Genomic DNA, 13,800 nt, shown 5'->3' on the forward strand with positions numbered 1-13,800 from the left:
CCAGCCACCTGCTGCCTCCCGGGTGCAAGTTAGCAGGAATGGGGGTTGGCGTTCGCTGGATCTGAAGTGGAGAAGCCAGGACTGGCCCTGGCCCTGCCGCGCCACAAGGCCCACCCTGGGCTTCAGAATCTTTGCACGAAATAAACTTGTCTTTTGGTTCTCTCCAGGAACTTTCTTTTAAAGAAGATTTATTTATTTGAATGACTGCAATGGCTGGGACTGAGCCAGGCTGAAGCTGGGAGCTTCTTCCGGGTCTCCCACGTGGGTGCAGGGGCCCAGGGACTTGGGCCATCTTCTGCCGCTTTTCCCAGGCCGCAGCAGAGCCCTGGATTGGACGTGGAGCGGCCGGGAGGCTGGCACTGCAGGCAGCGGTTAGCCCCCACAGCGCCGCCCCTCCACCGACGTCACGCCCCCTCCTCTGCGCGGTCGCGGGACTGCAGGCTCGGCCGCAGCCGGCCCCCTGCCACACTGGGCAGTGATCTGGACGAAGCCGCGCTTCCCGGAGGGCACTTCGATGCGCTTTCCAGCTCTTTTGTTATTGCTCTGTTGCGGTTTTTCATTTGTGACCACCCTATAAGATTCTGAAAGTTTAGAAAAGCAGTCAGCACTGCGGAGCCGTCTGCAAGGCTGGCATCCCGTCGGGGAGTCCCTGATCGAGTCCTGGCTGCCCCGCCTCCCGTCCGGCTTCCTGCCAGTGCCCCTGGGAAGGCGGGGCCGTGGGCCACGTACTCGTGGCCACTCGAGGAATGAACCAGTATGGAAGCTACCTCTCTTTCCCTCTCTCTCTCGCTCTGCTTTTTAAATAAGTAAACCTTATAGAAGATTTAGGCAAATAATTGCACATAATTTTCTCTTATACTTTTTTTTGGAGTCTTCATTCGTAAATTCCTTTTTCTTTTTTTCTTAACGATTTATTTGTTTTACTTGAAAGTCACAGTTACACAGAGAAGGAGAGGCAGAGAGAGAGAGAGAGAGAGAGAGAGAGAGGTCGTCTATCCACTGGTTCACTCCCCAGATGGCCGCAACGGCCAGAGCTATGCCGATCCAAAGCCAGGAGCCAGGAGCTTCTTCCGGGTCCCTCACGCGGGTGCAGGGTCCCAAGGACTTGGGCCATCTTCTACTGCTTTCCCAGGCTACAGCAGAGAGCTGGATTGGAAATGGGGCAGCCAGGACTCGAACCGGCACCCATATGGGATGCCAGCACCGCAGGCGGCGGCTTCACCCACTACACCACAGCACCGGCCCCTCTCTTACACTTTCTTAATGTTTTCGTTTCTGTGAATAAATCTTTGTTCTTTTAAAAATCTTTTTATTTATTTACTTATTTGAGGGGGAGAAAGCAAGAGAGAAGTCTCCCATCCTTTGAGTCACTCCTTCCATGCCTGTAACAGCCAGGCTGAGCCAGGAGCCCAGAACTCCACCGGGGTCTCCATCACGGCTGGTAGGAAGCTGCCAAGTACGTGGGCCATCACCCGCCGCCTCCTGGGGTGAGTATTGGCAGGAAGGTGGAATTGGAAGTGGAGCCGGGACTTGAACCCAGGCCCTCTGATTGGGGTGCCGATCCCCAAAGAGCACCTTACCCCCACACCTTTCTTGTTCATCTTAGTACTCCAGAGTGCGTTTCTCTCTTCTTTCAGTCACATTGGCCAGAAAGTTTTCTAAAAAATCGATAGTCATGGCTGGCACCGCGGCTCACTAGGCTAATCCTCTGCCTGCAGCGCCTGCACCCCGGGTTCTAGTCCCGGTCGGGGCGCCGGATTCTGTCCCGGTTGCCCCTCTTCCAGGCCAGCTCTCTGCTGTGGCCTGGTAATGCAGTGGAGGATGGCCCAGGTGCTTGGGCCCTGCACCCCATGGGAGACCAGGAGAAGCACCTGGCTCCTGCCTTCGGATCAGCACGGTGCACTGGCTGTGGCAGCCATCTAGGGGGTGAACCAATGGAGGGAAGACCTTTCTCTCTGTCTCTCTCTCTCTCTGTCTATCCAAAAAAAAAAAAAAAAAAAAAAAAAAAAAAAAAAAAGAAAAAGAAAGAAAAAAAGAAAGAAAGCAAAAAAAAGAATAGTCCTGTCTTACAATAGCTCTTCATGTTATGAATCATTTCCAGTCTTGCTTTTTTAAAAAGATTAATTGATTGATTGATAAGAAAGGCAGAGAGACAGAGGGAGAGGGGGAGAGACAGAGGAAGTATCCATCCTCTGGTTCACACCCCAAATGCCTTCCATCCACTGGTTCACTCCCCAGACGGCCGCAATGGCCGGGGCTGGGCCAGGCAGAGGCCAGGAGCGGGGAACTCCACCGGTCTCCCACTGGTTCACTCCCCAGACGGCCGCAATGGCCGGGGCTGGGCCAGGCAGAGGCCAGGAGCGGGGAACTCCGCCGGTCTCCCGCTGCGTGGCAGGGACCCATGTTCTTGAGCCACATCTGCTGCCTTGCGAGCTGCATTAGCAGGAAGCTGGATCAGAGGGCAGAGTACCCGGGACTCGCGCCAGCACCCATGTGGGTGTGGGTTTCCCAGGCGCTGGCTCACCCATGGTGCTCACGCCCAGCGGTTTCCACTCTCCACTTTCTAACTTCCTTCCGTCCACTCTGTTTGGGTTTAGTTTATAGTTGTTCTAGCACGTTGAAATGGGTGCTTAGTTTTACCTGTTGGTTTGATTTTTCATGCTTCCTGACAAAAGCAGGTGATGTTGGCCTGGTGTCAGGGCCCGGGGTAAAGCTGCCACATCCCACATGGGTGCCCTGGGTTTGGTCTGGCCCAGCCCTGGCCATTGTGGCCGTCTGGGGAGTGAACCAGTGGATCGAAGACCTCTCTCTGTGTCTACTCTGCCCCCATAACTCTGCTGAAAATAAATAAAATAAATCTTTAAAAAATAAAAAACAAGTAATGCTATTTGTTTCTCTCCATGAAAGACTTATTTATTTATTTATTGACAGAGTTGCAGAGAGAGGGGGAGGGAAGGAGAGACAGAGAGAGCTTCCATCTCCTATTCACTCCTCAAGTGGCTGCAATGGCCGGGGCTGAGCCAGGTCGAAGCTTGGAGCCGGGAGCTTCATCCGGGTCTCCCATGTGGATACGGGGGCCCCAACACTTAGGCCACCTTACACTGCCTTCCCAGACAATTAGCAGGGTACTGGATCAGACATGGAGCAGCCAGGACACACAATGGTGCCCATCTGGGATGCCGGCGCTGCAGGGGGTAGCTTTTACCTGCTGCGCCGTCACGCCAGCGTCTTCATGCATAACTTGACTGCATCCTGCAGACTTGCTATGACGCATATTCATTATAGTAGTTTCTATATAATCTGCTTTTTAAGCTTTTGTTTGGCCCCAGAGTTGTTTAAAGAGGATACCTAACTTCCCCTGGACGGGGCTCAGCACTGGCACAGCAGTCACTGCCTGAGACGCTGGCTTTCTGGATGGCGCCAGCTCGAGTCCCGGGTGCTGCACTTCAGATCCAGGTCCTGGCTGATGCACCTGGGAGAGCAGTGGAAGGTGACCCGAGTCACCCACGTGGGAGACCCGGAAGAAACTCCAGACTCTGGCCTGGCCCAGTCCTGACCATTTCAGCCATTTGGGAAGTGAACCAGGGGATGGAAGACCTCTCTCTCTCTCTCTCTCTCTCTCTCTGCCTCTCCTTCTTCTTAACTCTTTCAAATAAATAAATTTTAAAAGATTTTTATTTATTTTGAAGATTTTATTTTATTTACTTGAGAGGTAGAGTTACAGACAGTGAGGAGAGACAGAGAGAGAGGTATTCCCTCCATTGGTTCACTCCCCAAATGGCCACAACAGCCAGAGCTGTGCCTATCCAAAGCCAGGAGCCAGGAGCTTCTTCCTGGTCTCCCATGTGGGTGCAGGGGCCCAAGGACGTGAGCCACCCTCTATTGCTTTCCTAGGCCACAGAGAGCTGGATTGGAAGAGGACGAGGCAGGACTAGAACTGGCGCCCATATGGGATGCTGGCGTAGCAAGTGGAGGATTAACCTACTGCGCCATGGCACCGGGCCATATTTATTTATTTGAAATTCAGAGTTAAACACACAGAGAAATGGAGAGAGAGAGAGAGAGAGATATCTTCCATCCGCTGGTTCACTCCCCAATTGGCTGCAATGGCCGGAACCGCGCCGATCCAAAGCCAGCAGCCAGGTGCTTCTCCTGGTCTCCCATGGGGTGCAGGGCCCAAGCACCCGGGCCATCCTCCACTGCACTCCCTGGCCACAGCAGAGAGCTGGCCTGGAAGAGGGGCAACCGGGACAGAATCCGGCGCCCATATGGGATGCCGGCGCCGCAGGCGGAGGATTAGCCTAGTGCGCACGGCGCGGGCCCCGACGCAAACCTTTAAAAGGCAACAAAAGAGAAGTAAACGCCAAGCAGCTTCACTGAGGTCAGAGTGGGCGGCAGCTGCACGTGTTTGATGCTTTGATCTTTGCCTGTCAATCTCGAGGCTGCAGGAGTGTGCAGCCTCGTCCCAGGAGCCCCTGAGCCACTCTCCTGACTCTGTGTTGGAAGGGAGACCCTGGGCTCAGGTCCCCTTGGGGGAGCCTCGGTGCTGGACTGGATTCCGATGGGGTGCCAGCGAGGACCCAGGAGGCCTGTAGGGGGCGCTGCCGCCTGAGGTCCCAGGTTTGCCCTGCTGTTCCCGGGACTTTGCCAGGTTCCTGTCCCACTGAGAGTCACCCAGTCCTGTTTCTGAGAAGGCGGAGGTTCAGCATATGTTCCTCACGGGGTGTCCTCTTTTTAACGTGAAAAACCTTCCATTTGACACCTTATGCACTAGGTTCGGTTTCTTTGACACCTCTAACTTGCTTGTGTCTGCATTTTCCTCTCGCTATTCTTAGCCCTTCGGGGTTGTGTATGCCTGTCCTATAAACAGACTTTACCTGGATTTGATGTTTCTGCTCGATATGAGGACTCTCCCTATTACGAGAGAATTTAACTAATTTCCACTTACTATGATTACCCAAGTGCTTGGTTTTATGCCTGCTTATTTTGCTAGTTTTGATGACTATACTGATCCGTTGTTTCTTTTTAAAATTATTTTAATTGTGAAATTAATTAATGTATTCTATCTGCAAATCTGAGAGAGTCAAAGAGACAGACCAAGAGACCATCCACGGGTTCACTCCCCAAACACTTGTGACAGCTGGGGCAGAAGCCTGGAGGCTGGAACCCAGTTTGGGCCTCCCATGTGGGTGGCAGGGACCCCTGTACTTGAGCCGTCACCACCGCCTCCCAAGGTGTGCATCAGCAGGACGTGAGAATGAACAGTGGAGCTGGGCCTTGAACCCAGTCACTCCAGTACAGGATCTGGCATGCCAAGTGGTGTCTGAATGGTTTGCTTCTATATTTAAAATACCTTCCTGAACTGGTGTGGTTCTTACCACCCCCCCAAACTTATTTACTTTAGAGGCACACAGAGAGCACTCCCATCAGCCAGTTCACTCCCAACCTGCCCATGCTTGGAGACCCAAGTCAGGAGCCAGGAACTCCACGCTGGCCTCCCACGCAGGGGCAGGAAGCCGGGTACCTGCGCCTGCACCTGCTGCCGCCAGGTCTGCACCTGCAGGAGGCGGGAGGAGGAGCCAGAGGCAGGAGCCAGAGGCCTCGGCCTGAGACACAGCTTTCTGACCCGCGTCTCCCGGGGCGGGGGGGCACGCCTGCCCCCTCCCACCAGCATCTCTACAGGGGGGCACACGCCCACCCTCCCACCAGCATCTCGGTGGGGGCACACGCCCGCCCCTCCCACCAGCATCTCTACAGGGGGGCACACGCCCGCCCCTCCCACCAGCATCTCTACAGGGCACACGCCCGCCCCTCCCACCAGCATCTCTACAGGGCACACGCCCGCCCCTCCCACCAGCATCTCTACAGGGGGGCACACGCCCACCCTCCCACCAGCATCTCTACAGGGCACACGCCCGCCCCTCCCACCAGCATCTCTACAGGGGGGCACACGCCCGCCCCTCCCACCAGCATCTCGATGGGGGCACACGCCCGCCCCTCCCACCAGCATCTCTACAGGGCACACGCCCGCCCCTCCCACCAGCATCTCTACAGGGGGGCACACGCCCGCCCTCCCACCAGCATCTCTACAGGGGGGCACACGCCCGCCCCTCCCACCAACATCTCTACAGGGCACACGCCCGCCCCTCCCACCAGCATCTCGATGGGGGCACACGCCCGCCCCTCCCACCAGCATCTCTACAGGGCACACGCCCGCCCCTCCCACCAGCATCTCTACAGGGCACACGCCCGCCCCTCCCACCAGCATCTCTACAGGGCACACGCCCGCCCCTCCCACCAACATCTCTACAGGGCACACGCCCGCCCCTCCCACCAGCATCTCTACAGGGCACACGCCCGCCCCTCCCACCAACATCTCTACAGGGCACACGCCCGCCCCTCCCACCAGCATCTCTACAGGGGGGGGGCACACGCCCGCCCCTCCCACCAGCATCTCTACAGGGCACACGCCCGCCCCTCCCACCAGCATCTCTACAGGGGGGGGGCACACGCCCGCCCCTCCCACCAGCATCTCTACGGGGTGGGGGGGCACGCGCCCGCCCCTCCCACCAGCATCTCTACGGGGGGGGGGCACGCGCCCGCCCCTCCCACCAGCATCTCTACGGGGGGGGGCACACGCCCGCCCCTCCCACCAGCATCTCTACGGGGGGGGGGCACACGCCCGCCCCTCCCACCAGCATCTCTACGGGGGGGGGCACACGCCCGCCCCTCCCACCAGCATCTCTACGGGGGGGGGGGGCACACGCCCGCCCCTCCCACCAGCATCTCTACGGGGGGGGGCACACGCCCGCCCCTCCCACCAGCATCTCTACGGGGGGGGCACGCGCCCGCCCCTCCCACCAGCATCTCTACGGGGGGGGGCACGCGCCCGCCCCTCCCACCAGCATCTCTACGGGGGGGGCACGCGCCCGCCCCTCCCACCAGCATCTCGACGGGGGGGGCACACGCCCGCCCCTCCCACCAGCATCTCGACGGGGGGGGCACGCGCCCGCCCCTCCCACCAGCATCTCGACGGGGGGGGGCACGCGCCCGCCCCTCCCACCAGCATCTCTACGGGGGGGGGAGCATGCACCCGCCCCTCCCACCAGCATCTCTACGGGGGGGGGGGAGCATGCACCCGCCCCTCCTCGTTTTTTGTTGCCTCTTTTCTTTTCTACTAATACTCATGGCTCACTGTCAATAAAAGCCTTTATGTGTCTAGTAAATCAAGAATTAGACATTTGGGGCAGGACCACCACTGTGGTGCAGCAGATAAAGCTGCCACCTGCAGTGCCGGCATCCCACATGGGCGCTGGTTCAAGACCCAGCTGCTGCACTTCTGATCCAGCTCTCTGCGGTGGCCTGGGAAAGCAGTCAAAGATGGCCCAGGTTCTTGGGCCCTGCACCCCTGTGGGAGACCGGGAAGAAGCTCCTGGCTCCTGACTGGCCGAGGTCCAGGTGTTGCAGCCATTTGGTAAGTGAACTATTGAATGGAAGACCTCTCTCTCTCTCTCTCTCTCTCTCTCTCTCTCTCTCTCAACTCTGCCTTTCAAATAAAATAAATAAATCTTAAAAACAAACAAACAAACAAACAAAAAAAAAAACAACAACCTAAGGGGCTAGTGCCATGGCGTAGCAGGTCAATCCTCACTTCCGGATGGTTCGCTTCCCTTCCATTTCTATCTCTGACACCTCTCAGATGCGAGTGTAGACCTGGGCGATGCCTGCCCTTGGCACGGCTGCCTCCCGTCTTACCAGCTTGTCCTGCCACTCACTGCTGTGTGCCCGGGCCAATTCCCCAACCTCTCCCTGGGGAACAATCATCGTGCACCCAACCCAGCAAGGCAAAGAATGACTGTGGACAGATGCGTGGAGGGCGTGGGGTCCCTCCCCTCTGTCCCTCAAGCTGTCCCCTCCAGACCTCCCACTCCCCAGCCCCCATGCCTCTGGCTGGCACAGCCCCGGAGCCTGGAAGCCTGTCCCGGCCTTCCCCTATATTAAGGGAAAACCTATGCCAGCCCTGTGCATGCCTGTGCCCTCACCTGCCTGCCTCCAGCCTGCCAGCGTGCAGCTCTGTACCAAGCCCTCAGTTCAGGTCACGTGCTTAGCACTGCACTGGCCATGGGGCAGGGTTGAGGGAGGGGATGGCCTGGGAGAGCCCTGTGCCCTGGAGGCACTGTCGGAAGCAGGGCCCAGGCTCTGCTGGACGGCTGGATGGGCAGCTGCCCGTGGCTCAGCCCTGGCAGGTAGGGCTGGTCGTGCCCAAGCAAGCAGAACTGTGCCGGGCGGGGGCGCTGGGCCCAGGACCCCTGGCGAAGCGGGGTGGGGTGGGGGAGGCAGCTGGCAGGAGCGAGCTGGGCTCCAGGGCCCCCAGGACACAGCCCCTGCCCAGGCGCCCAGGACAGGAGCCCTGTAGGCCAGCGTGGGCGCGATTCTAGAACATGTTTATTTTAAAACTTGGCACAAAACTCTCACCCTTACAGTTCAGGGGTTTAGGGCTATCTGCGAGGCTGTGCAGCCACGAACGCTTCGCAATTCCAGAACATTCTTCGCCCCCCCCCAAAGAAACCGCCGACTCCAAGTCCCCGCGGCCCCTAATCTACTTCCGGTCTCCACGGCGGCGGTGCCCGTTTTGGGTACTTCCTGTAAGGGGATCGCCCAACGTGCGGCTCCCAGCCCGTTTGCAGCGCGTACTCGCGTGGTCCAGCCCGCGCGCGCCCATGCCCCGCGGGCTCCCGCTAGAGCCGCAATTACTCAGCGTGAGCGCGCGGGCTCCGAGGACCCTCGCCCACTCGGGCTTCGCAGGAGCCCGGTCCAGGCGTGCCCTCCCGACCCCGGGGACAAGATGCCACCCCCGCGCGAGCGCGCTGCGGCAGAGGTCCGCGCCTATTGGGGTCTGGGTGCTCAGAGGCCCTGGGCGCACGCACCCAGGTCGCACAAAGCGGGGTCCCAGCCGGGAGGGGCCGCGGCCGCCCGCGCGGGAAGGGGCGCCCGCTCCGGGGCTCACCCGGCGCCTGGACCTCGGCACCGCTCCCGGACTCTAGAGCGCAGGGGTGGAGCCCGAGGCCGCCACGCCCACCTCAGGGGCGGCCTATCGGGCAGCACAGTGGGTGGAGCCTTCAGAGCCCCGCCTCGCCAGAGTCTGCGGCGTGGGGCGCGGCCTCGCTTCTAGCCACGCCCCCACGCCACGCCCCCGAGCCCGACTCCGCAGAGTGGGAGGCGGAGCCTGCGGACGCCGGCCCCGCCCCGCGGCGACGGAGGCGGAGCCCACGCCGGCCCCACCTCCGCCGCGCCGCGCCGCGCCGGGAGGAGGAGGAGCCGGCGGCGGGGCCCGCACTGCAGCGCGAGCGCGCTAGCGGGCGGCCGACGACCCGGAGCGCGGCCTGGCCCCGAGCGCCGAGGGTGTCGCGCAGGCAGACAGGCCGCGGCCGCCGCCCGATTCGCCCCGTCGCTCCGACATGCCGTCCGCGGGCCCCGCTTGAACGCGGCCGCCGGCGCGCGGGCGGGCCTCGGGGCCGGCCGGGGCCATGCGCGCGCTGCCCTGACGATGCCGCCCGCCGCGCCCGCCCGCCTGGCGCTGGCCCTGGGCCTGGGCCTGTGGCTCGGGTCGCTGGCGGGGGGCCCCGGGCGCGGCTGCGGGCCGTGCGCGCCCCCCTGCCTGTGCAGCCCGGAGCCCGGAGGCGCCTGCCGCGTCAACTGCTCGGGCCGCGGGCTGCGGACGCTCGGGCCCGCGCTGCGCATCCCCGCAGACGCCACAGCCCTGTGAGTACCCGGGCGCGGGCGGGGTTGCCATGGCGCCGGCGGCCGGGCCGCGGGAGCATCGCCGCGGGGCCGCGCGTGGGGCGCGAGGGGCGTGGGCGCGCTGCCCGCCCCCGGAAGGGAAGGGACGCGGGCCAGGCCGCTCCCAGGGAGAGGCGCCGGCTCGGGACGTCGGCCGGCTAAATAAGGAAAGCCTGGGGCCGCGGCCGGCGCGGCCCTGAGGGACGCGAACGCGAGCGGTTTCCCTCCAACTGCTGGCCCCTTCCCGGCCGCGCCCCGCCGAGCGCCCCCGGGCTCCGCTCACGGAGCCGACCCGGGCCGGGGGCGAAGCGGGGCGCGGCGGGAGGCCCGGGGAGTGGGGAGCGCAGGGCTGCCGGGAGTGCGTCCCCTCCCTGAGGTGACAGGACGAGGGCTAGCTGGCCCCGAAGGGGCTGGGAGGTGGGCGCAAAGGCACGGAGCTGGACCTGGCCAGGTGGCAGCTTCAGGGGGAGCCCGAGGGCCGGAGGCCGGACCTGGCCAGGTGGCAGCTTCAGGGGGAGCCCGAGGGGTGTCTGGGCCGGGGTCCTGGCCTTACCCTGGACCCTGTGGGGCTTTGAGACCCTGCAGAGGCCCTGGGCCGCCTTCTGGAAGGGGTTAGGTGTCTGAGCTGGCACAGGGCAGGCGGGCTTGGGCTGGGAGGTGTCCAGGCCCCAGGGCGGGTTGAGATGCTGTGAGTGGCTGATATGTGCAGACAGCCGTCACCGGGGTGTGCGTGGGACAGTCTCGGGCCTGCCCGTCCTGCCCGCTCCTTGGCCGGGGCTGTGGCCCCTGGCATCCCCTGGGGTGAGGGGCCCTGTGGTCCTGGGTAAGCCCAGCCATGGCCGCCTCTAGGGGAACTGTGTCCCGGGGGGGTGGGGTGGGGAGGAGCAGGGATTCCAGGGCCACCGGGAGCCGGGAGCCGTGACTGGGCCGCGCCCTGACCCCCGGCGTTGGTGGCGCAGCCGGTCTGTGAGGACGGAGGACCGGCCCGCCTGCCTGCCCACAGCACTGCAGAATTGCGTCAGACCGCCCCACCCTCTGTGGCTGCTGAGGGGTCAGGGTGCCTCTGTCCCTGCTGGGCCTGGTGCTGGGGTGGGGTGGGGTGGCACTTGCCAGCACCTGGTGCTGTCCCGCGCTGGCCTCCTGGGAGCTGTCCAGGAGCTAAAGCCGTGGCACCTGAGCCCGTGGCCTGCGTGCGCGTCGTTGGGCCCTGTCCTGAGTTTTGGTGGCTGCCGTGGGACATAGGGTGACTTCCTGTGGGCAGGGGGCATGTCCGTGCTCTTCACAGCCCGGAGCTGTGACTTCCCCGGGGGTTGTGGACAGCGTGGAAGTCTGAGGCCTTGAGTAGGGTTGGTGCTGTCACCGTCCATCTGTGGCTCCCTGGCTGGCCCGAGGCGAGGCGGGGTGATGGCCTGGGCCTCAGGTCAGACAGTGCTGGGGGGTGGGGTGGATTCTTCAGACGCGGGACGTTACCGGCCGCGTGTCCTGCTGTGCTGGGCTTGCAGCTGTAGAGACCTCACCGTCCACAGCCTCCCTGCCTGTGGTTTGGACGGGATCTCACCCGGCCCGTTTACTTGAGTCCCGCAGCGCCGGGAGCGCACCCGCGTTCCACCTCCTGAGCTGCCGTCAGGGCCCACGTAGCCGGCGCTCGGCATGGTCTGGGCGTGGCTGTTGGTGTAGGGACCTCCCGTCTCCTGAGGAATCTGGCTCCGCGGCCCGGGCTGCCGCTGGGCTCTGTGCTGTCACCTCTGGGTGCTGTGGCGGCTTCCGGTACGTTGGTGGAGAGCCACGCTTCGAGGCTGTGGGCCCATTAGACTGTCCCACGGTGGGAGGGAGCTGTCCCAGGCAGAGCTCCAGGTCTGAGCTGTGCCGGGCCCCAGGCTTGGCTGCTCTTGGAAGACTGCTTTGGTGACAGGTGCTGGTGGGTTTGGCCGGGGATGTTCTCTGTGTCTCTGGTCCAGGACAAGGCGTGTGCCGGGGGCTCAGTAGTCTTGGCTTCACTGGCTTGAAGTATTGGGTCCTGTTTTGTTTGCTGGGAATTCTGGGGCTTGGCCCTCCCTCCCTGTGTCCCGAAAAGATGGGAGAGTGCAGGGAGGCTGCGGGAGGAGGCTCAGCCCTGGTGTCTGCCCCAGGTAGGGTTTGGGGGAAGGTGACTGCAGGCGCAGACCCCCATGTCTGCCTTGGGTCTGGCTGGGCAGCACAGGGTCTCCAGGCGCCTGCTTCCCAGCTCGCTGAGGTCTGAGGCTTGTTCTGCCCCCCCCCCCCCGTGAGCCCCCACCTGAGGGAGGATCTGGCCGCTGAGTGCCCAGCCTTTGGCCAGTGTCTATGAGGTCCCGCCCTGGGGCAGGTCCTGGCCCCTCTGGGGCTCTGTTTTCAAGTGGGAACCTGCGTTAGACTGACAGCTGCAAGCATTCTCCCAAGTACAAGACACAGGTGAGGGGTGGGCACTGCTTTGGGGCCGGCTCAGAAGGACCCCCAGTGCTGAGACTCCAGAGGGGGCAGTCCTGTGGGGTCTCTAGGGGCAAGGTGACAGGAGCAGTAGGCGGGGCCTCTAGAGTTGGGGAGCTGGTCGGGCGGTGGTCAGGGTCTGGGAGGGAAGCAGCGTGGCTGGTATGCAGAGGTGCGGGGAGGGCTCTCAGGCCGCCACCGGGTGCGTGCCTGCGTGGGGCTCCGTGAGCTCCCTGGTCAGTCACCGACCCCGAGCTTGCCCGCAGTGTGGAGCAATGCCAGCCTCATCCACGGTCCCCCTGTGAGGGGCGTGAGGAGCACAGGGAGGCCGTGGGCACCCGCAGGACTCTAGGGCGAGAACAGGCAAACTGCAGAGCCGGTGGCGCCCGGAGGGCCTGAGCACGCTGCCGCGAGATCGGCCGTGGGGACGAGCAAGGAGGTGCGGCCGCGGGTCAGAGCCAGCGCCCGTGTCGGACACGTGCAGAGCTCGGGCAGCGTGGCGCTGCCGCCGAGAAAGGCGCACAGGGCCCGGCAGCCGTGTCTGCGGAGAAGACGTGGCCAGCACCACAGGGCGGTGGTGCAGGCCTTAGCTTTTGGGGAGACGCACGTGAAGACCACCGTGAGATACCAGAGCCCGTGTGTGCCGCTGGTGCAGTGTGAAATGGTGTGGACCCCGCGGGCATCGGGGGCTCCTGCAGCGAGTCCTGGAGGCGGCAGCTGACCCAGCCGGTCCACTCTGAGTGTCGGCCCGGGAGAAACTGAAGAGTGTCCCACGGAGGCTTGTGCCTAGCTGTCCAGTCACAGCTGACCAGAGGTGAAGCAGCCCAGCTGTCCACCAGCAGGTGGGGGAAGCCAGCGTGTCTGCGCGACCAGTGGCCGTCAAACCCATGAGCAGGGCTGGAGCACCGGCGGCGCCTCAGTGCTGACGAGCTGAAGACGTGGGGGACTCCTCTGATGGGACGTGCCCAGGACAGGCGAGGCCCGCAGAGACAGCACCGGAGGCTGCCTGCGGTCGGGGGGGGGGGATGGCCAGGCGGTGTGGGGTAATGAAGATGTTCTGGGGGCTGGCGCTGTGGCGTAGTGAGCCATATGGGCGCTGGTTAGGGTCCCGGCTGCTCCACTTCCTGTCCTGCTCTCTGCTGTGGCTGGGAAAGCAGTAGAAGATGGCCCAAGTCCTTGTGTCCCTGCACCCACGTCGGGGACCCGGAGGAAGCTCCAGGCTCCTGGCTTCGGATTGGTCCAACTCTGGCTGTTGCAGCCATTTGGGGAGTGAACCAGTAAATGGAAGACCTCTCTCTCTCCCTCTCCCTCTCTCTCTCTCTCTCTCTCTCTGCCTCTCTAACTCTGCCTTTCAAGTAAATAAATCTTTAAAGAAAAGAAAAAAATGTTCTGGCATTAGGTGCAATCTTACACACGTGTGCTGGAAACAGTGAATTGTGGGCTTTGAACGGGTGAATTTTATATGTAAATTCCGTCCCAACTTGAAGGGAGACGCACCCCTTGGCAGTTGCTGCCTGCTGGGCTCGGCCAAGCGCCAATGGCTTTGACCTCACAGACCCCTGCCTCGCCCGCGTG

General features: G+C 62.5%; 1 protein-coding gene across 5 annotated transcripts in view; it reads left to right on the top strand.

The window, feature by feature from the left end:
• Positions 1 to 9,320: 9,320 nt before the first annotated feature.
• The window catches only part of PKD1 (polycystin 1, transient receptor potential channel interacting), a 44,713-nt gene continuing 40,233 nt past the window's right edge, over positions 9,321 to 13,800 (top strand). For 4 of the 5 annotated variants that reach the window (XM_089321851.1, XM_089321852.1, XM_051839518.3 and 1 more), the window contains exon 1: positions 9,342 to 9,762. In XM_089321851.1, the coding sequence (XP_089177977.1) occupies positions 9,548 to 9,762 (215 nt within the window). In that variant the 5' untranslated portion in view covers positions 9,342 to 9,547. Of the gene's footprint in view, positions 9,763 to 13,800 lie in introns of all 5 variants that reach the window. The other variant, XM_089321853.1, reaches the window with a different exon arrangement.

This window comes from Oryctolagus cuniculus, chromosome 19 (genome assembly GCF_051225735.1).
Source record: "Oryctolagus cuniculus isolate XC-2025 breed Fujian yellow rabbit chromosome 19, ASM5122573v1, whole genome shotgun sequence".
Classification (NCBI taxonomy): Eukaryota; Metazoa; Chordata; class Mammalia; order Lagomorpha; family Leporidae; genus Oryctolagus; species Oryctolagus cuniculus.